This window comes from Coregonus clupeaformis, chromosome 1 (genome assembly GCF_020615455.1).
Source record: "Coregonus clupeaformis isolate EN_2021a chromosome 1, ASM2061545v1, whole genome shotgun sequence".
NCBI classification, from domain to species: Eukaryota; Metazoa; Chordata; class Actinopteri; order Salmoniformes; family Salmonidae; genus Coregonus; species Coregonus clupeaformis.
In genome coordinates, this window is record NC_059192.1 from 45817265 (window position 1) to 45838012 (window position 20748).

At 43.9% G+C, this 20748-nt stretch overlaps 1 protein-coding gene across 1 annotated transcript in view; it reads left to right on the forward strand.

Annotated features, from left to right (window-relative positions):
• LOC121569288 (serine/threonine-protein kinase 32C-like) overlaps positions 1–20659 on the forward strand; it is a 121991-nt gene extending 101332 nt beyond the window's left edge. Inside the window, exons 4-12 of the mRNA XM_041880112.2 lie at positions 2332–2505; positions 7577–7614; positions 10086–10175; positions 10412–10515; positions 10797–10913; positions 11693–11818; positions 12928–13056; positions 13960–14027; positions 17321–20659. Coding sequence (XP_041736046.2) covers positions 2332–2505; positions 7577–7614; positions 10086–10175; positions 10412–10515; positions 10797–10913; positions 11693–11818; positions 12928–13056; positions 13960–14027; positions 17321–17516 — 1042 coding nt within the window. The 3' untranslated portion in view covers positions 17517–20659. The remainder of the gene's footprint in view (positions 1–2331; positions 2506–7576; positions 7615–10085; positions 10176–10411; positions 10516–10796; positions 10914–11692; positions 11819–12927; positions 13057–13959; positions 14028–17320) is intronic.
• Positions 20660–20748: the final 89 nt, after the last annotated feature.

Here is a 20748-nt window from a genome sequence, read left to right on the forward strand (position 1 = left end):
CGGATCCTGGCTGGACGGCTCTGGCGGATCCTGGCTGGACGGCTCTGGCGGATCCTGGCTGGACGGCTCATGGCTGGCTGACGGATCTGGCTGCTCATGGCTGGCTGAAGGATCTGGCTGCTCATGGCTGGCTGACGGATCTGGCTGCTCATGGCAGGCTGACGGATCTGGCTGCTCATGGCTGGCTGACGGATCTGGCTGCTCATGGCTGGCTGACGGATCTGGCTGCTCATGGCTGGCTGACGGATCTGGCTGCTCATGGCTGGCGGAAGGCTCTGGCTGATCCTGTCTGGCGGAAGGCTCTGGCTGATCCTGTCTGGCGGAAGGCTCTGGCTGATCCTGTCTGGCGGAAGGCTCTGGCTGCTCCTGTCTGGCGGAAGGCTTCGGCTGCTCCTGTCTGGCGGAAGGCTCTAGCGGCTCCTGTCTGGCGGAAGGCTTTAGCGGCTCCGGTCTGGCGGACGGCTCTAAAGGCTCATGGCAGACGGGCGGCTTTGCAGGCTCAGTACAGACGGGCAGTTCAAGCGCCGTTGGGCAGACGGGCAGTTCAGGCGCCGTTGGGCAGACGGGCAGTTCAGGCGCCGTTGGGCAGACGGCAGACTCTGGCCGGCCGAGACGCACTATAGGCCTGGTGCGTGGTGCCGGAACTGGAGGTACCGGGCTGAGGACACGCATCTCAGGGCTAGTGCGGGGAGAAGGAACAGGGCATGCTGGACCCTGGGGACGCACATAAGGCCTAGTGCGTGGTGCCGGAACTGGTGGTCCCGGGCTGAGGACACGCATCTCAGGGCTAGTGCGGGGAGCAGGAACAGGCCGGGCTGGGCTGGCGACGCACACCTTAGGCTTAGTACGTGGAGCAGGAACAGGCCGGGCTGGGCTGGCCACGCACACCGTAGGCTTCGTACGTGGAGCAGGAACAGGCCGGGCTGGGCTGGCGACGCACACCTTAGGCTTAGTACGTGGAGCAGGAACAGGCCGGGCTGGGCTGGCCACGCACACCGTAGGCTTCGTACGTGGAGCAGGAACAGGCCGGGCTGGGCTGGCGACGCACACCTTAGGCTTAGTACGTGGAGCAGGAACCGGCCGGGCTGGACTGGCGACGCACACCGTGGGCTTGATGCGTGGAGTAGGAACAGGTCGGGCTGGGCTGGCCACGCACACCGTAGGCTTTGTACGTGGAACAGGAACCGACCGGGCTGGACTGGCGACGCACACCGTGGGCTTGATGCGTGGAGTAGGAACAGGCCGGTCCGTACTGGGAACACACACCACTGGCCTTAACCGGGATCAGGAACGGGCCGGACCGGACTGGTAACACACCTCAGTCTCTTACGCCGTGCCTCAACTACTTCCCTCCCTCTACTCGCCAATGGCTCCCGTAATCCGGTAGCCTTCTCTCCACGTCTCTCTGTGGCAGCCTCCTGCTGCCCAGCCGCCCAAGCCATGTGCCCCCCCAAAAAAACGTTTTGGGGTTGCCTCTCGTCCTTCCGACGATGGCCCTGCTGACGCCGTTGCTCCTCTCTCAGTCGCCTCTCCACTGTTTCACTCCATGGCCGGCGATCCATCCCATCCAGGATCTCCTCCCAAGTCCAAGACCCTTTACCGTCCACAATCTCCTCCCATGTCCAGACCCTTGGCTCCTGGACACGCTGCTTGGTCCTGGTATGGTGGGTAATTCTGTCACGATCGTCTTCTTGTGAGATATTGGACCAAGGCGCAGCGTGTGCAAAATACATCTCTTTATTTTGGAAGAGAGAAAACACGAAACCGAACACTATCCAAAACTTACAAAACAACAAACGACCGTGAAGCTAAATAACGTAAGTGCACAGACCAGCAACAAACGTACAACATAGACAATTACCCACCAACACATGATGCCCATGGCTGCCTTAAATATGGCTCCCAATTAGAGACAATAAACCACAGCTGTCTCCAATTGAGAACCAATCTAGGCAGCCATCAACATACAAACACCTAGACAAGATATTACCCCATAAAACCTACAAACCCCTAGACAAACCAAAACACATACTTAACCATGTCACACCCTGACCTAACTAAACTATTAATGAAAACAAAGATAACTAAGGCCAGGGTGTGACAATAGTGAGTGTCGTGTTATATATGCTACTGTTTAACTGTTGTGTGTTTTTGTGGGTGGTAGATGCAGGGTTCAGCAGGAGGCATGTGGTCAGCATGTTGTCTTGCGCCTGTGTGTTTCTGTGTCTTGTTCCTGTGTGTGTGTGTGTGTGTGTGTGTGTCCTTGTTTGTCTGTGTCCTGGCCCTAACAGGATGTTGACTGAGCCCTCTGACCGCTGTCTTGTGTCCCAGGTACTCGTTCCAGGACGAGGAGGACATGTTCATGGTGGTGGATCTGCTGCTGGGAGGGGACCTGCGCTACCACCTCCAACAGAACGTCCATTTCAACGAGGACGCTGTCAAACTCTACCTGTGTGAGATGACCCTGGCACTGGACTACCTGCAGAGCCAGCACATCATCCACAGGTATGGACAACATCCATAGACACAGCATCTACTGCACTGGGCTACATTATAGGCACATCATCCACAGTATGGGCTACAATAATGACACCGTTCGCCAACACCCAGCATGTGATTGCTAACACACAGCGGCCACCGTCTCCTTTTAGCTGTTCGTCTTACCTCCCTGACAACGCCTATCCTGGGTGCCACTTCTGGGACTCCTGGCCCTCTCTCTCCCATTCTCTGCTCCAGAGACAGACATCCCATCACCTCCATGTCCAGAGGGAGATGAATGGCCTGCGTTAGGGGGTGTAGTGATACATCATCACCCTTTTCTCATCTGTCTTGAGTGTCCTCGGGCAGAGCGGGGAGTCCTGCATCACTCTTTTCACTGTCCCAGCTCTGACACTGGCTACATGTTCACCTCACTGCAGAACTTGAGAACCACCGCTCTTGGTCTGATGATGTAGGCTTTCAATATGTGGGCTCATTGGAGGAAAAGCCACAGCTTTTAATTCACTAGTATTTCACTGGGCAGTGGTTTAGTTGTTTGTGTGCTTTGTAAGGATCTGAGTTCTCTCCATCGCATTCTGAAACTTAAATGGACATTCTCCTTTCATTTTTGCTTCTTTGCATATCTAAACAAAGCTCTGGTATAATAATAATAATAATATGCCATTTAGCAGACGCTTTTATCCAAAGCGACTTACAGTCATGCGTGCATACATTTTTGTGTATGGGTGGTCCCGGGAATCGAACCCACTACCTTGGCGTTACAAGCGCCGTGCTCTACCAGCTGAGCTACAGAGGACCACTGGTATCTACAGTGGCTTGTGAAAGTATACATCCCCCATGACATTTTTCCTATTTTGTTGCCTTACAACCTGGAATTAAAATGAAATTTTTGGATGTTTGTATCATTTGATTTACAGAACATGCCTACCACTTTGAAGATGCAAATTTTTTTGTGTGTGAAACAAACAAGAAATAAGACAAAAAAAAACAGAAAACTTGAGAGTGCATAACTATTCACCACCCCAAAGTCAATACTTTGTAGAGCCACCTTTTGCAGCTGCAAGTCTCTTGGGGTATGTCTCTATGAGCTTGGCACATCTAGCCACAGGGATTTTTGCCCATTCTTCAAGGCAAAACTGCTCCAGCTCCTTCAAATTGGATGGGTTCCGCTGGTGTACAGCAATCTTTAAGTCATACCACAGATTCTCAATTGGATTAAGGTTTGGGCTTTGACTAGGCCATTCCAAGACATTTAAATGTTTCCCCTTAAACCACTCGAGTGTTGCTTTAGCAATATGCTTAGGGTCATTGTCCTGCTGGAAGGTGAACCTCCGTCCCAGTCTCAAATCTCTGGAAGACTGAAACAGGTTTCCCTCAAGAATTTCCCTGTATCTAGCTCCATCCATCATTCCTTCAATTCTGACCAGTTTCCCAGTCCCTGCCGATGAAAAACATCCCCACAGCAAGATGCTGCCACCACCATGCTTCACAGTGGGGATGGTGTTCTCGGGGTGATGAGAGGTGTTGGGTCTGCGCCAGACATAGTGTTTTCCTTATTGGCCAAAAAGCTCAATTTTAGTCTAATCTGACCAAAGTACCTTCTTCCATATGTTTGGGGAGTCTCCCACATGCCTTTTTCTGGCCACTCTTCCGTAAAGCCCAGCTCTGTGGAGTGTAAGGCTTAAAGTGGTCCTATGGACAGATACTCCAATCTCCACTGTGGAGCTTTGTAGCTCCTTCAGGGTTATCTTTGCCCTCCTTGCCTGGTCTGTGAGTTTTGGTGGGCAGCCCTCTCTTGGCAGGTTTGTTGTGGTGCCATATTCTTTCAATTTTTTAATAATGGATCTCTGTGGGATGTTCAAAGTTTCAGATTTTTTTTATAACCCAACCCTAATCTGTACTTCTCCACAACTTTGTCCCTGACCTGTTTGGAGAGCTCCTTGGTCTTCATGGTGCCACTTGCTTGGTGGTGTTGCAGACTCTGGGGCCTTTCAGAACAGGTGTATATTACATTTTCATCATCTTATCCAGAGCAACTTACAGTTAGTGAGTGCATACATCATTTTTTTCTTTTTCATACTGGCCCCCTGTGGGAATCGAACCCACAACCCAGGCGTTGCAAACGCCATGCTCTACCAACTGAGCTACATCCCTGCCGGCCATTCCCTCCCCTACCCTGTGCCAATTGTGCGCCGCCCCATGGGTCTCCCGGTCAGCTACGACAGAGCCTGGATTCGAACCAGGATCTCTAGTGGCACAGCTAGCACTGCGATGCAGTGCCTTAGACCACTGCGCCACTCGGGTCTATATACTGAGATCATGTGACAGATCATGTGACACTTAGATTGCACACAGGTGGACTTTATTTAACTAATTATGTGACTTCTGAAGGTAATTGGTTGCACCAGATCTTATTTAGGGACTTCATAGCAAAGAGGGTGAATACATATACATGCACCACTTTTCCGTTATTTATTCTTTAGAATTTTAGTTAAAAAAAATATATTTCATTTCACTTCACCAATTTTGACTATTTTGTGTATGTCCATTACATGAAATCCAAATAAAAATCAATTTAAATTACAGGTTGTAATGCAACAAAATAGGCAAAACGCCAAAGGGGATGAATACTTTTGCAAGGCACTGTATGTTGCTGTAACCATCAATGTTCTTCAACGTGGGATGACTTGCAGTCGTGAGCTTTTGTTGAAATTGCTGAGTGCAGTGCAAAGTGTCAGTGCTGTAAATGAAATTGTTTAGGTCCCTGTAGACCATGAACTCCACTCACTGATGGTCTCAAAATGTTTTAACCTTTATTCCAAAGCTTGTTTTAGCAAATTGCTCCTCGAAAGTGCAAAGAACTGTGTGGGTGCGTGCATACTGGTGAGTAGGTGAGTGCGTGTGTGCGTTTGTGCCGTTGAGCGCACACATACACACAATTATGTAGTTCCAACTAGATAATCACACACTTGTCCTTTCTTAACTCAGCAGTTAATAAAAAAAAATGTCACCTTGTGATCTTGATAAATGTGCTTCACGATAGTGTTGGGCGGTATCCAGATTTTCATACCGTCATACCGTTTCTGTACCATACCGGGGTATACGGTATTACCGGAAGTGCACACAAGGGGTGCTATTTAAAAATCAATTTTTAATTTTAAAATTCTTTACGCACAAAACAATTAGGGCAACAGGGATCTTGAACCAGGAGGGGATTGAATGTCTCTGCTGTAATCAAGAAGCTTGATCTTGACATCTAGCCACTTAGCTAGCAAGTTAGCAAACCAAATGCGTATTTATTTGACACATCTTAGATTTCTTATAGTTATACTTAACTTATAGTTAGTTATAAGCAGTTGCAGGGCACGCACCCCCACAGTCCCCGTGAGGCAGGGGTGCCCCCAACCCCCCCCCCCCCCACAGAAATATATCAATATCAATATTTCAAAATACCGTGATATACGGTATATCGCCCAAGCCTGCTTGATTATCCAAATACCAATGAAGTCAGTTGAAAAAAGATTTTACCAAGTCGCTCTGTTTTTATCTCATCCTGGCATCAACTGTTTTGACTGACACAATTGTGTCTGCTGGAGGAGGCCAAGTACAATCCCTGGCTATCTGTGGCCATCTCCTGCTCTACAATTTGGTTTCACGCTGTGGGTTTGTGACAGGAAAATACTATTATTTTGTTGCACCAACTGGGGGAAGAAGTGTCTCCTAGCAACAGTCTGCTGCTGCCATGATGCCCGAGGAATGTAAAATTAGTCTAAGCGAAGAAGTCTCCAAAGAACGCCAGAACTATCCCCCTGTTTTCTTCTTCTGCACTGGAGACAAACTAAAACAGTGAAAAAATGTTAACTTCCCTCTTCTAAAGTGGAGTGCTTTGAGGTGGAATTCCACCTCACACTTGTAAGTCGTCTGCTGCTGGAGTTTCCATGCTTAGAAAACAAATTTGACTGCATTGCTAGTCACGTAAAATACAAATTGTGTTCAATGTGCAATGCTCTGTATGGTTTTACACATCAAATAACCACGGTGGTGGTATGGTGAGGTGGCAGAGCTTTCATATTGGAATTTCTCGCATATCTATCGGGCATGAGTAGAATACATTTCCATTAAACCTCTTGAGAAATACATCAGTTAGCAATAGAGATGTACTGTCTGGTATAGTATAGCCTCAGCGTTAACAGGAATGTTACTTTAGTGAAGTGTATGAGCTGGTTTTGCATCAAATAACCACTGTGGCAGTATAGAGGCTTTCATATTGGAGTTCCTCCCATACATTTCCATTGAAATCTCTTGAGAAATACATCAGTTAGCAATAGAGACTTACCTCTTGGTATAGCATAGCCTTAGTTCACATGCATTTTATATTAGTGTAGTGTATGAGACAAAGACTCTGTGGACTAAATGGCTTGGGCTTGTGATTACATTTCCATTAAACCTCTTGAGTTATACACCAGTTAAAAAAAGACTTGATATATCCTGATATGGTCTTGATATATCCTGATATTATGTTAGTGTAGTGTATGAGACTCTATGTGGACTAAATGTATTAGTCACACTTGCGTGACAGGCAGCATCATTTAAAAAGTGGTGTGAGCTTTGTTAATTGGCTGTGGGCTGTGCTGGTGGGTCTCCACTGCATGGGTGCCCCATGTAATAAGCATGTGTGGAGAAAACCTGCGAGTGCCTCCAAGGGATTGGATTGGAAATCGCCATGTACCCAATGTTCCCGTTCATCCATGTCCAATCTAGTGGTGTAGGGATCGATACATTGGAACACATACACACATGGGCACACATTCACATACATAATACATACCCACATGATGTAAGCATAGAATAACATACGCCAAGACACACACACAAACACACACACACCTACAATCCTCAACAGGCAGATACACATGTAACACATACAGCTACCCATTCTGTTCCACACACGTGCAAGCACATGCACGTGCACAATTAGAAACACACATTCTGTGACACACGTTTTATATTGACTATAAATAGTTCCATGTTCTTAGACACTGATTTATCTGTGTTTCTCTCCCTCTTTTTCTCACAGGGATATCAAACCAGACAACATCTTGTTGGATGAGCAAGGTGAGCATGCCTCTTCTTAGAGATGACTTTATCCTGTACTCATGAGATGTTCGCGACATGTCACAGACAGACCTGTATACATGTTTTACCTTTATGTCACATACTACAGTGCATTTAGAAAGTATTCACACCCCATGACTTTTTCCACATTTTGTTGTTGTGCCTGAATTTAAACTTAAATTGAGATTTTGTGTCAGTGGCCTACACACAATACCCCATAATGTCAATGTGTAATTGTGTTTTTAGACATTTTGACAAATTAATAAAAAATGAAAAGCTGAAATGTTTTGAGTCAATAAGTATTCAACCCCTTTGTTATGGCAAGCCTAAATAAGTTCATGAGTAAAAATGTGCTTAACAAGACACATAATAAGTTGCATTTACTCACTCTGTGTGCAATAATAGTGTTTAACATCATTTTTGAATGACTTCCTCATCTCTGTACCCCACACGTATTATCTGTAGGGTCCCTCAGTCGAGCAGTGAATTTCAAACACAGATTCAACCATTTCGTGGTTCTCTGTAGCTCAGCTGGTAGAGCACGGCGCTTGTAACGGCAGGGTAGTGGGTTCGATCACCGGGACCACCCATACACAAAAATGCATGCACGCATGACTGTAAGTCGCTTTGGATAAAAGCGTCTGCTAAACAGTATATTATTATTATAAAGAGCAGGGAGGTTTTCCAATGCCTCGCAAAGAAGGGCACCTATTGGTAGATGGTTTAAAATAAAAAAAAGCAGACATTGAATATCCCTTTGAGCATGGTGAAGTTATTAATTACACTTTGGATGGTGTATCAATACACCCAGTCACTACAAAGATACAGGTGTCCTTCCTAACTCAGTTGCTGGAGAGGAAGCAAACCGCTCAGGGATTTTAAAACAGCTACAGAGTTCAATGGCTGTGATGGAAGAAAACTGAGGATCCTCAGAGAAAAACCTCCTTCAGTCTGCTTTACACCAGAGACTGGGAGAGGAATTCACCTTATAGCAGGAAAATAACCTACAACACAAGGCCAAATCTACACTGGAGTTGTTTACCAAGAAGACAGTGAATGTTCCTGAGTGGCCAAGTTACAATTTTGACTTAAATCTGCTTGAAAATCTATGGCAAGACTTGAAAATTGCTGTCTAGCCATGATCTCCAACATCTTGACAGAGCTTGAAGAATTTTGAAAATAATAATAGGCAAGTATTGCACAATCCAGATGTGCAAAGCTCTTATAGACTTACCCAAAACGATTCACAGCTGTAATCTATGCCAAATGTGTTTCTAACATGTATTGACTCAGGGGGTTGAGTACTTATGCAACAACTGGGCGGCAGGTAGCTTAGTGGGTAAGAGCGTTGTGCCAGTAACCAAAAGGTTGCTGGTTCTAATCCCTGAGCTGACTAGGTGAAAAATCTGTTGATGTGCCCTTAAGCAAGGCACTTAACCCTAATTGCTCATGTAAGTTGCTCTGGATAAGAGCGTCTGCTAAAATGAAATGTAATATTTTAGTTATTAAATTTTACTTCTTCCACTTTGACATTACAGAGTATTTTGTGTAGATTGTTGACAAAAAATGACAATTAAATACATTTTAATCCCACTTTGTAACACAATACAATGTGAAGAAATACAAGGGGACTGAATACTTTTGCAAGGCACTGTATATGTTTTATTGTCACATACACTGGATAGGTGCAGTGAAATGTGTTGTTTTACAGGGTCAGCCATAGTATTATGGCACCCCTGGAGCAAATGAGTGTTAAGTGCCTTGCTCAAGGGCACATCAACAGATTTTTCACCTTTGTAGGGGCGGAGGTAGGATTCATAACCTCGTCGCTAGCGGTTATATTTGGTCTGGAGTTGACAGTACTACCACTAGACCAGACTCTGGCACACAGGTCTTGTTGACACACTGAATCATGTTTTCACTAAGCTATTTGTGTTTTATTTTTCGTTATCAGTTAGTTAGTCAGAGTTAGATCCTGTAGCTTGAAGTTTATTTTGGCTAGTTCTGTTGGAGAAATAAACATGTTTTGGGGATTTTATGGATGTTGTGTTATACATATATATATGTATGAAAAAATGTATGCACTCACTAACTGTAAGTTGCTCTGGATAAGAGCATCTGCTAAATGACTAAAATGATATATATATATATATATATATATATATATATATATATATATATATTAAGTTGTTTGGTTCTGATGCTGCATTCATAACAAGTGGGAAACTTGGAAAATACTACTAATAACAAATTATAGTGTTTAAAAACCATATTAATAGATTGTTTTTTATAAATCATGTTTTGTTGTTCCATTTAACTGCCAAAAATGCTGTTGGCAGGTAATTTCCTTAGTATGTGATGTGAGAGTTTAGCATATGGGAGAAGTTGGAGCTCAGAGTTGGTAGACGAGTTTCCCACTAACCAATAAAACGAGATGTTATGAACGCAGCATAAGCACGATATCTTCACAGGTCACGCCCACCTGACAGACTTCAACATCGCTACAATAATCAAGGATGGAGAGAGGGCCACTGCCTTAGCTGGAACCAAGCCCTACATGGGTAAGACTCTCACCTGTAATTCCTTCAGCCCTTGGAAACCCTTATCACTAGCCTGGTCCCAGATCTGTTTGTGCTGTCTTGCCAACTCCTATAGTCATTATCACAACTATGACAAGACAGATCTGGGACCCGGAAACCTTATCACTAACATACTGTGTAAATATCCATCAGTGTGCTATGGTCTTGTCTGGGTGTAGCCTAGCTGTCTGACCCTGTCTGTGTTGTAACCCCTCCAGCCCCAGAGATCTTCCAGTCCTTTGTGAGTGGGGGGACGGGTTATGCCTTTGAGGTGGACTGGTGGTCACTAGGTGTGACGGTCTTTGAGGTGCTGCGTGGATGGGTAAGGAAAGGCATTATGGGAAGTGGAGCTGTTCTTGAGTTATGGCAACTGACGCTTACTGTATGTGGTTGATAGTCATCTCTTTCCATCTCTCTCACTGTCTGTCTATGCTTTCCTCCCCCTCTCTCTCCCGCCCTCCTCTCTTTCTCTCTTTGTCTCTCGCTCTCTTTCTCTTTCCCTACCTCTCTCTCATACCCCCTTTCTCTCTCTTTCTTCCCGTCCTCTCTCTCTCTCCCTCTCCCCTCTCCCTCGCACCCTCTCTCCCTTTCTCCCTCTGTCAGAGGCCCTATGAGATCCATGCCAGTAACTCAGTGGAGTCTTTAATGCAGCTCTTCAGTACAGTCAGTGTGCAGTACAACACCGCCTGGCCCAAGGACCTGGTCCATCTCATGAGGAAGGTGAGTGGAAAGGGGAGGGGAGGAGGAAGAGCGGAGAGCAGAGGAAATGAGAGTGGAGAGGTCCAGTGTCTGCTCCAGTCAGAGCCAAAGTGGAGGCTCCAGAGCGATGGCATCGGTCTCTTCCGCTCGGGTGCTGATCGATTACCATGTCTGAACTCCACCGAGACAGACTTAACCAGCCCTCTGGGAGAAATGACTTGCCGTCAGAATTTTGGGAGTAGGAGAGTTGGGAGAGAGACTGTTGCCATGACAACAGACCACATCCCAAAATCATTTATCCTAGGTGTATGTTAAGCTGTAACAGGGAGAATTCAAACAGCTATTTTCCTCCATTGTAGATACAACACTATTGATACAAGTCACATGTATTTATTTTCTCCCCTGACAATGATCTCAATCCTTCTCTGATTCCATCTATGCTAATCAGGGAAGCGTCTTTATTTTGGATTTATAAGGCACCTGATCCTTGTACTGCACGACTGTGGCTGACTTAAGAGTGCCCCCTAATGGTGATACCACCTAGGTTATTGGATCAGATTTTAGCATTCAACTTGTTTTGTCTAAAGCCATAAGGTTTTTTCAATTCAATACGACTTTATAAATCCCTGAGGGGAATTTAGGAAGGAATGAAGTGTATCTCTCTATAGAGGTGATATTCTTTGAGTCTTTAAGGGGACTAAATGAGGAATAATCTGTGCGTGTGTGTGTGTATGTGTGTGTGTGTGTGTGTGTGCGTGCATTTGCGCATGTGTGTGTGTGCGCGCGAGTGTGTCTCCCAGCTGCTGACGGTGAACCCAGAGCATCGTTTCTCCAGCCTGTCTCACATGCAGACGGCTCCCTACCTCTCTAACATCAACTGGGATGCTGTTTACGAGAAGAAGATAGATGCTGGGTTCGTTCCTAACGTAAGTATAGACCATAAATCTATCACATATGAGCATAGAGTTTTCACCTTTTATGGACCATAAACACTGATTCACACTTCACACATAATACAGTATATTCACTACTTGACCAAAAGTATGTGGACACCTGCTTGTCGAACATCTCACCCCCCCTTTGCTGCTATAACAGCCTCCACTCTTCTGGGAAGCCTTTCCACTAGATGTTGGAACATTGCTGTGGTCCTCTGTAGCTCAGCTGGTAGAGAACGGCGCTTGTAACGCCAAGGTAGTGGGTTCGATCCCCGGGACCACCCATACACAAAAATGTATGCACGCATGACTGTAAGTCGCTTTGGATAAAAGCGTCTGCTAAATGGCAAATTATTATTATTATTTACTTGCTTCCATTCAGCCACAAGAGCATTAGTGAGGTCAGGCACTGATGTTGGCCAATTAGGCCTGGCTCGCAGTCGGCGTTCCAATTCATCCCAAAGGTGTTCGATGGGGTTGAGGTCAGGGCTCTGTGCAGGCCAGTCAAGTTCTTCCACACCGATCTCGTCAAACCATTTCTGTATGAACCTCGCTTTGTGCACAGGGGCATTGTCATGCTGAAACAGGAAAGGGCCTTCCCCAAACTGTTGCCACAAATTTGGAAGCACAGAATCGTCTAGAATTTCATTGTATATTGTAGCGTTAAGATTTGGCGGCGAGCTTTACACCACTCCAGCCGGCGTTTGGCATTGTGCATGGTGATCTTAGGCTTGTGTGCGGCTGCTCGGCCATGGAAGCTCATTTCAAGGATGCACCTGAGCTCAATTTCGAGTCTCATAGCAAAGGGTCTGAATTTATAAAAACCTGTTTTCGCTTTGTCATTATGGGGTATTGTGTGTAGATTGATGAGGAATAAGGCTGTAACGTAACAAAATGTGGAAAAAGGGAAGGGGTCTGAATACTTTCCAAATGTACTGTATTTGTCATGTTGTACGCAGTACAATGAAATGCTTACTTGCAGGTACACCTGTGTGTGTGTGTGTGTGTGCTTGCGTTCGTCCGTGCGCGCGCGTGTGTGTGTGTGCCTGTATTAGTGTATATAGTCATTCATTAGTGTACTGTGTGTCTTGGTTCCACAGAAGGGCCGTCTGCATTGCGACCCCACCTTTGAGCTGGAGGAGATGATACTAGAATCTCGTCCCCTCCACAAGAAGAAGAAGAGACTGGCCAAGAACAGGTCACGGGAAGCCAGCAAGGATTCCCAGTCTGTGAGTGTCACATCACCCAGTCTACTGACTGTGCCTGGGTCATGTTCATTAGGCACCAAACGGAAGAAAACGGACTGAAACTTGGAGGGACTACCTGAACTTGTCCAATTTGAAACGTTTATGTTTGTTTTCCGTTGCAAAATGTTTTGTTATGGCGTGCCCTAATGAATACAACCCTTGTAAATAGTCCTTTAACCTGAGGTTATTGGACAGTTTGGCAGATCTTGGTTTACACAGAGCGCAGGGTGCCTTCTGTAGCCTTCTGTTCCCCAGTTGTTATTTTTGTCCCTTCATTTCATGAATATCATCAATCTCTTTGTCTTGAAGACCGGTTATTTGCTTGCATGATTACAGTATTTTAAGAAACCCACTTTATTATCTGTGATTGCGGCCGTAATTTACCATGGATTTTAGACAATCCATATTTATGAGCTGTGCCAGGTTTTCATCCGCCAAACCCCTCATTACGAGCTCCACATTATTAATGTTGACCTTCAGTGTTATCAAAAAGTGATCTCTGGGCGCTGTAAAAGCAGTAAAGCTTGTATCTTCTAACAATAGCCCCCATCTTACTCCGGGCCTGACACGTCTTCTAGTGTGTGAGGGGGCTGGGTTATTACCTAGATTATTAAATTATGAAGCCTTCAGTGGTGTTGTGATGCCCACAAGTGCTTTTGGAAATATGAGCTTCTATTTTTGTCCTGTGCCAAAAGCCTAATTTGAGGGAAAGAACACAAACAAATCACCAGGCGTGATTTAAAGGAGGGAAGAAGGAAAAAGGGGGTGTTTGTAATCTTTCAGGTCTCGCTGGTGATTGATTGAGGTGAGATTGATCTCCTCGTTCGTCGGTGTCGCCCTGTGTGTGTGATGATAATGGCTGTTCTCTTTCCTTACTGCCCTCAGGAAAATGACTACCTACAGGAGTGCCTTGAAGTCGTGCAGTCTGAGTTCATGATCTTCAACCGCGAGAAGTAAGACCACAAACCAAACACTTCACCTGGGAGACAAATTTAAATACATTCATGTTAAACCATTTAGGAAAATTGTATTTAAAGTGGTATGCATAAGGCTGACATAACACCTACATAAGGACTAGGACACCTGACATACACATGAATAGATATTAATGAGTGTCCCACATTGTTAGCTCTGTAATATACTAAGATAATATAAATGCGGACCCAATCACTGAACCTGGGAGACCAATAAAAAACACATTGTTACATCAATCTTAGCTCTATTTATACCATGTAATTCCCGTGTAGCTCAGTTGGTAGAGCATGGTGTTTGCAATGCCATGGTTGTAGGTTCGATTCTCACGGGGGGCCAGTGTGAAAAAAAAATTGTATGCACTCACTAACTGTAAGTCGCTCTGGATAAGAGCGTCTGCTAAAATGTAAATGTAATGTCATTGTTTAATACTCATTCCTGATTGGCTTGAAGGGCATTCTAGAGTGTGCATTATTTCCCTATAGCCCACAGTATATGAGCACGGTAGAATTCAATGGCTATAGTTCATTCTTCTATGTTTGAGCTGCTTTTGAAATCAAAAGTCGAATTGAAAACATTATTGGCATTGTTGAATTCAATTTTCATAATAGCAAGCTAGAACTGATGTTTTGGTAAGCTAAACTAGCAAATATGTTTGTTTGGTTACCAAGGTAACTACTGTAGCTATCTACAGTGCATTCAGAAAGTATTCAGACCCCTTGACTTTTTCCACATCTTGTTACGTTACAGCCTTATTGTAAAATTGATTACATTAATTTTTTCCCTCATCAATCTAGACACAATACCCCATAATGACATTTTTGCAAATAAAAAAACAACTGAAATATGACGTTAAAATAAGGATTCAGACCATTTACTCAGTACTTTATTGAAGCCCCTTTGGCAGCGATTACAGCATTGAGTCTTCTTGGGTATGACGCTAGAAGCTTAGCACACCTGTATTTGGGGAGTTTCTCCCATTCTTCTCTGCAGATCCTCTCAAGCTCTGTCAGGTTGGATGGGGATCGTTGCAGCAAAGCTATTTTAAGGTCTCTCCAGAGATGTTCGATCAGGTTCAAGTCCGGGCTCTCAGAGACTTGTCCCGAAGCCACTCCTGCGTTGTCTTGGCTGTGTGCTTAAGGTCATTGTCCTGTTGGAAGGTGAACCTTCGCCCCAGTCTGAGGTCCTGAGCACTCTGGAGCAGGTTTTCATCAAGGATCTCTCTGTACTTTGCTCTGTTCATCCTTCCCTCAATCCTGACTAGTCTCCCAGTCCCTGCTGCTGAAAAACATCCCCACAGCATGATGCTGCCACCACAATGCTTCACCGTAGGGATGGTGCCAGGATTCCTCCAGACGGGACACTTGGCATTCAGGCCAAAGAGTTCAATCTTGGTTTCATCAGACCAGAGAATCTTGTTTCTCATGGTCTGAGAGTCTTTAGGTGCCTTTTGGAAAACTCCAAGGGGGCTGTCATGTGCCTTTTACTGAGGAGTGGCTTCTGTCTGGCCACTCTACCATAAAGGCCTGATTGGTGGAGTGCTGCAGAGATGGTTGTCCTTCTGGAAGGTTCTCCCATCTTCACAGAGGAACTCTGGAGCTCTGTCAGAGTGACCTCCCTAACCAAGGCCCTTCTCCCTCGATTGCTCAGTTTGGCCGGGCGGCCAACTCTAGGAAGAGTCTTGGTGGTTCCAAACTTCTTCCATTTAAGAATGATGGATGCCACTGAGTTCTTGGGGACCTTCAATGGTGCAAAAACGTTTTGGTACCCTTCCCCAGGTCTGTGCCTCGACACAATCCTGTCTCGGAGCTCTCCGGACAATTCCTTCGACCTCATGGCTTGGTTTTTGCTCTGATATGCACTGTCAAATGTGGGACCTTATATAGACAGGTGTGTGCCTTTCAAAATCATGTCCAATCAATTGAATTTACCACAGGTGGACTCCAATCAAGTTGTAGAAACATCTCAAGGTAGATCAATTGAAACAGGATGTACCTGAGCTCAATTTCGAGTCACATAGCAAAGGGTCTGAATACTTATGTAAATAAGGTCATTCTGTTCTTAAGTTTTTATAAATGTGCAGATTTCACTTTGTCATTATGGGGTATTGTGTGTAGATTGATGAGGATTTTTATTTATTTAATCCCTTTTAGAATAAGGCTTTAACGTAACAAAATGTGGAAAAAGTCAAGGGATCTGAATACTTTCCGAATGCACTGTATATAGTAACTTGCTAGCTACTTCAGTGGATGTTGAACACATTTCTACCGGCAAATGTACACATTTCTAGTGCAAATGTGTTAAATTATATCCATTGTATAAAAGGGATAATCAACTCGGGGCTCTATGCGTTCTCTGGAAAATAATGCAACTTTGTGGAAGGCTAGTTCCATTCCGCTACTGTAGCGCATCGTTGAACACACCTTCCACGTCGTTCATTATTTTCCAGAGAGGTCATAGCCCCTTGTCGATTATCCCTTACATTTGACATAAGTACCAAGATTATATAACGATTATTTACATGGTCATTTCTCCATGTAATCTATCGTTTACAGAACAATATGCAATATAATGCAATATGTGGTCTTCATATCAAAGGTTAGAAGGTGGTGTTATGAATCAGCCTTATAATAGCTTTAGGTTTCTGCCATCATAATTTTAAGTTTATGGTGAATAACTGTTTATGTGCTACTGTACATCCTCCCTGTCCAATGTTGCTTCCAGTGACATTGACATCACTCTATGCAATTCATATAGAAATTCTCTGTACATTACCTCGACTTAATGATGGCGTTATAAAAATATATAGCTGTTTTATGACCTATATTGATGCCGTAATGCTATGCTTATATCAAGAGATCCTACACTGGTGACGATAGCTCATATTTCATGTAATGAAAAAATTATTACTTCATTTATTATTTACCTGTCTGAGATTGCAGCATAATTTGGAATTCTTCCTGCATGGCAAGTTGAGTTTTCTTATTGCTATAATTAATGGAGCTTGAGTTCTATTTTTACTACTTGGGCATAATTTCTAGACAGAGAGTATATCACAGTCCTTAGACTGTCCTATGTATTCTAATCACAAATGGGTTTTTCTCTCCTATCGCGTGTGTGGGTGCACGTGTGCATGTGTATGTATGTATGTATGTATGTATGTATGTATGTATGTATGTATGTATGTATGTATGTATGTATGTATGTATGTATGTATGTATGTATGTATGTATGTATGTATGTATGTATGTATGTATGGATGTATGTCTCTCAGGTTGAAAAAGAGGCAGGAGGAGGGTGCAGAGGGAGGGGAGTCTGAAGGAGCTGCCGAGGGGGGTGATGATGGTGATGGAGACGGATCCGGGGAGGCTGAGGGAGGCACAGAGGATGAGGATCCCGAACCCGAACCCGAGTCCTCCTCCAAACTAAGCATGTGCGGCTCGGTCTGCTCCTCTCCTGGCAGCTGCTAGCACCACACCGCCACCTGGTGGTCTCTCAGGCTGCTGTGTGTGTGTAACCATGCCTATAGATGCTCTAACCTCTCCTATGTAGCCATGATGATTGGAGGAACTGGAACGCACAGCAGGACACAAAATGGCTCTCCTATTTCTTCTTCTGTAGCATCCACCGTTAAGGCATGAATTAAACTGCAGGTTACAGAGCGGTCCCGCCCTCCGCGCCCTAGAGTAAGCTCTAACTCATTTCTATGCAACGTACAGTATAGCATGAAAGTAAGGTATCATTACGAGAGGGGATAACAAGCAGCATAAGCCACACAATATATGAGCATGACAACATACAGAGCAATAGGAGCCAGGTTTAAGAGTTTTTTTGCAGAGCCTTCCCGCTCTCTTAGCCTTGGGTAGATGTAGCTACCTCTGCAAACTCACATACTGAATTATTCAACTGAGTTAGGCACTCTTAGTTTTCTTTGCCTGTGTAGCTCATGCAATCCCTCTCCTACTCTCTGTGCACTCCTCCTATTCAGAACCACTATTACTGTTGTTAGGGTACCTTCTCCAAATGCCTTTAATTTCAATGATAATATATAATTGTTCAAGTATCACAATGCCAATATACAGTGTAGTGCACATAGATATAGAATAACTATTCTATTACTATGTTCTATGGAATTCTATTTCTAAGGTAGTGCAGCGGAAAGATACTTTTAGAGGAGGGTAAATGTTGTTTCCAGTCGCAGTAAGTGAGCCTTCTAATAGATACAGTATGGGCCGTTCGGGACAAAGAGGTTTTGCAATTTAAAATAAATCACTAGTTCAATCCAATGATGTAGAACCACTTTTAAGTGGTGTTGATTGTTAATCAATAGCCATTCATTACACGTTAATTTAGGCTATAGAATGCATCAGCATGCTGGTTTGATTTTACTACGGTGGTTACGCTCCTCCAACGAAACCTTTTTCCAGACATTGTTAGATTTTCAAATGCCCTGTCAGTTAGAGGAACTTAGTACAACTGTGGTGTAAAAGGAAGGTTTCCCTCACCATCGATCTCTGTGACTGTTGCCAAGATGCTGTTCTAATCTCCCACTGTTCCACTGGGGGTTACATGCTCATACTGCTTGAGTTCTTATATGTTAAACATAAACATTGTCACTACCAGGGGATCAGACCATAGAAGGAGAATCATATTGAGTGTACCCATAAGGGTTTAGTCAAATTGACGTGGTCTGAGAGGCTTTGCCTGTTCTAGTCTTTCTTTTTCCATGGATCAGACATGATCAACTTCTATTGAATAGCTACAGAAGAATCTCGTAGTTGAACATATCCCTTATTAGACTAAGATGACCGTGGAATTTGACAATCGTCTCTCAAATATGATTGTCTAGATCACTCCATATGAAAAATTATCATGGGGCAGTATTTTGAGTTGTGTGGTTGAAACAGTCACCTAATAGGGATAGTGGTACATTTAAGGTGGTGCCATTACTCTCAGCCTGGACATCTGGGAACATGTAGCATTGTCCACCTTAAAACCCTAAGGCCTAACAAAGTAAGGTGTAAATAGCCTAACCTAACTCTCCACAGTTTTATGTGGGACTGCTTACTAAACGTACATGTTACTAAATTAATAGTAGTATGAAGCCAAACCTTCATACACTGTTGTACTAATTTTATTTCCAAGTGTGCAGGCACAACTTGTAGGCAGATATGCCAAAGCTTTTCTACCATTTGCATAGCCATTTCTAAGGATCTTTGTGTGTGAATGTATGTTTCCTCTCTGTAGCGCATAGAACCACTGTTCCTTCTGTGAAAATACTATCATTTGTAAACAACCATTTATTGTGATAATATATAAAGGAATGTTTTTGGGGAGAAATAAAATATTATTCAATTATATGATTTAAAAAATCAGATTTCCTGGGAAAATAAGCGCATTAATTATGCCGATAGCGTCTCGAACACTGCATTTTTGCATGTACCTCTATTTACAGTTTAAAACAGATTTTGTAGGAGAGCCAAATGCTAGGGTTTGTGTGGCTTACAGTATGTACACATGCAAGCTTCAGGCAGTAGCATACCTTGATGTTCACCTGTGTTCTGATGATTGACAGAGGAGAGGCCTTGTATAATCAGTGTAGCCCTGTCCTGCTTGCCTATCTATGTGATGTCTAGGTTTGCTAAAAAACAGATTTAAGACTTACGACTGTACAAATCATTTATTCCCAGTGTTATATGGATGGCATGATATTTTAGATTATATGCAGTAACTTTTGGCATCCCGTAGATTGTCTTAAGAATATGTTCAAGTGCACAGGCTTTTCCTTCCTTAAGTGGATGATTTAATAAGTCAGCAACTATGCCCTTCTATGCTCCAATGTGGGTAAGTTTAGGTTTTCTGTGCTTTGTTATGTATATGGGAAAGGGATCAGGCCAAGGGTTAGGGCAGTGTGTGAGTCTGCCCTTAGCTATGTGAAAAGTCTTAAATATTGCTCTTCAACATGTCTTTACATTGTCCTCACTACTGCCGGCTAGATGAAAAAGCTTGACTGGATGCTCAGTCTCCAGTGCTAGAAATGGCCATGTGATTGTGTTGATTGTTTGTAATGAAAAGTCATTGATTTTAATGGAACCCTGCTGGGTAGCTTTTTTCTAAGTTCAACAATATTGTAGCCTAATGTCATTCTCTTGATATAATTTAAAATGCATCTCCATTCCTGGTTGGATGTTGCTTGCCTAACCCCCAAAAATCTTTAACGTGTTTGTACCATTGTGTTTACATGTTAGTTTCTTGGATAACATTGTTGTAAGTATATATACCAGGGTATTTCAAACAGCATTGTGAGAGAACAGTACTTTTCCCATCAACTGGATAAGTATTAACGCTCTCACAGATATTACTGTCTTATCTTTGTAGCAACATTTAGTAATGTAGTGTCAATTTTTGAGTAATCAAAATCAATGACCACTCTCCTCTTTGTGATCCGATTTTGAAAATGTTCTGTAAGACTTTTATGGGGACTAAATAAATACACTTGCAACTAGCCTGGGTCTCAGTGGAAGCCTTGTACTGTACCTATTCAAACTGCTCTGTTTATTGAAACATGTTGCTTTAACTGCTTTGATAAATAAATTCCTTCCAGTAGTCTCTAGATGTTTGTTTTCATCATTCATCCACATTGAGATTATTAGTTGCCCTTAACCACTGATACAAGGTCGGGTATTATTTCATGCCCCCCCC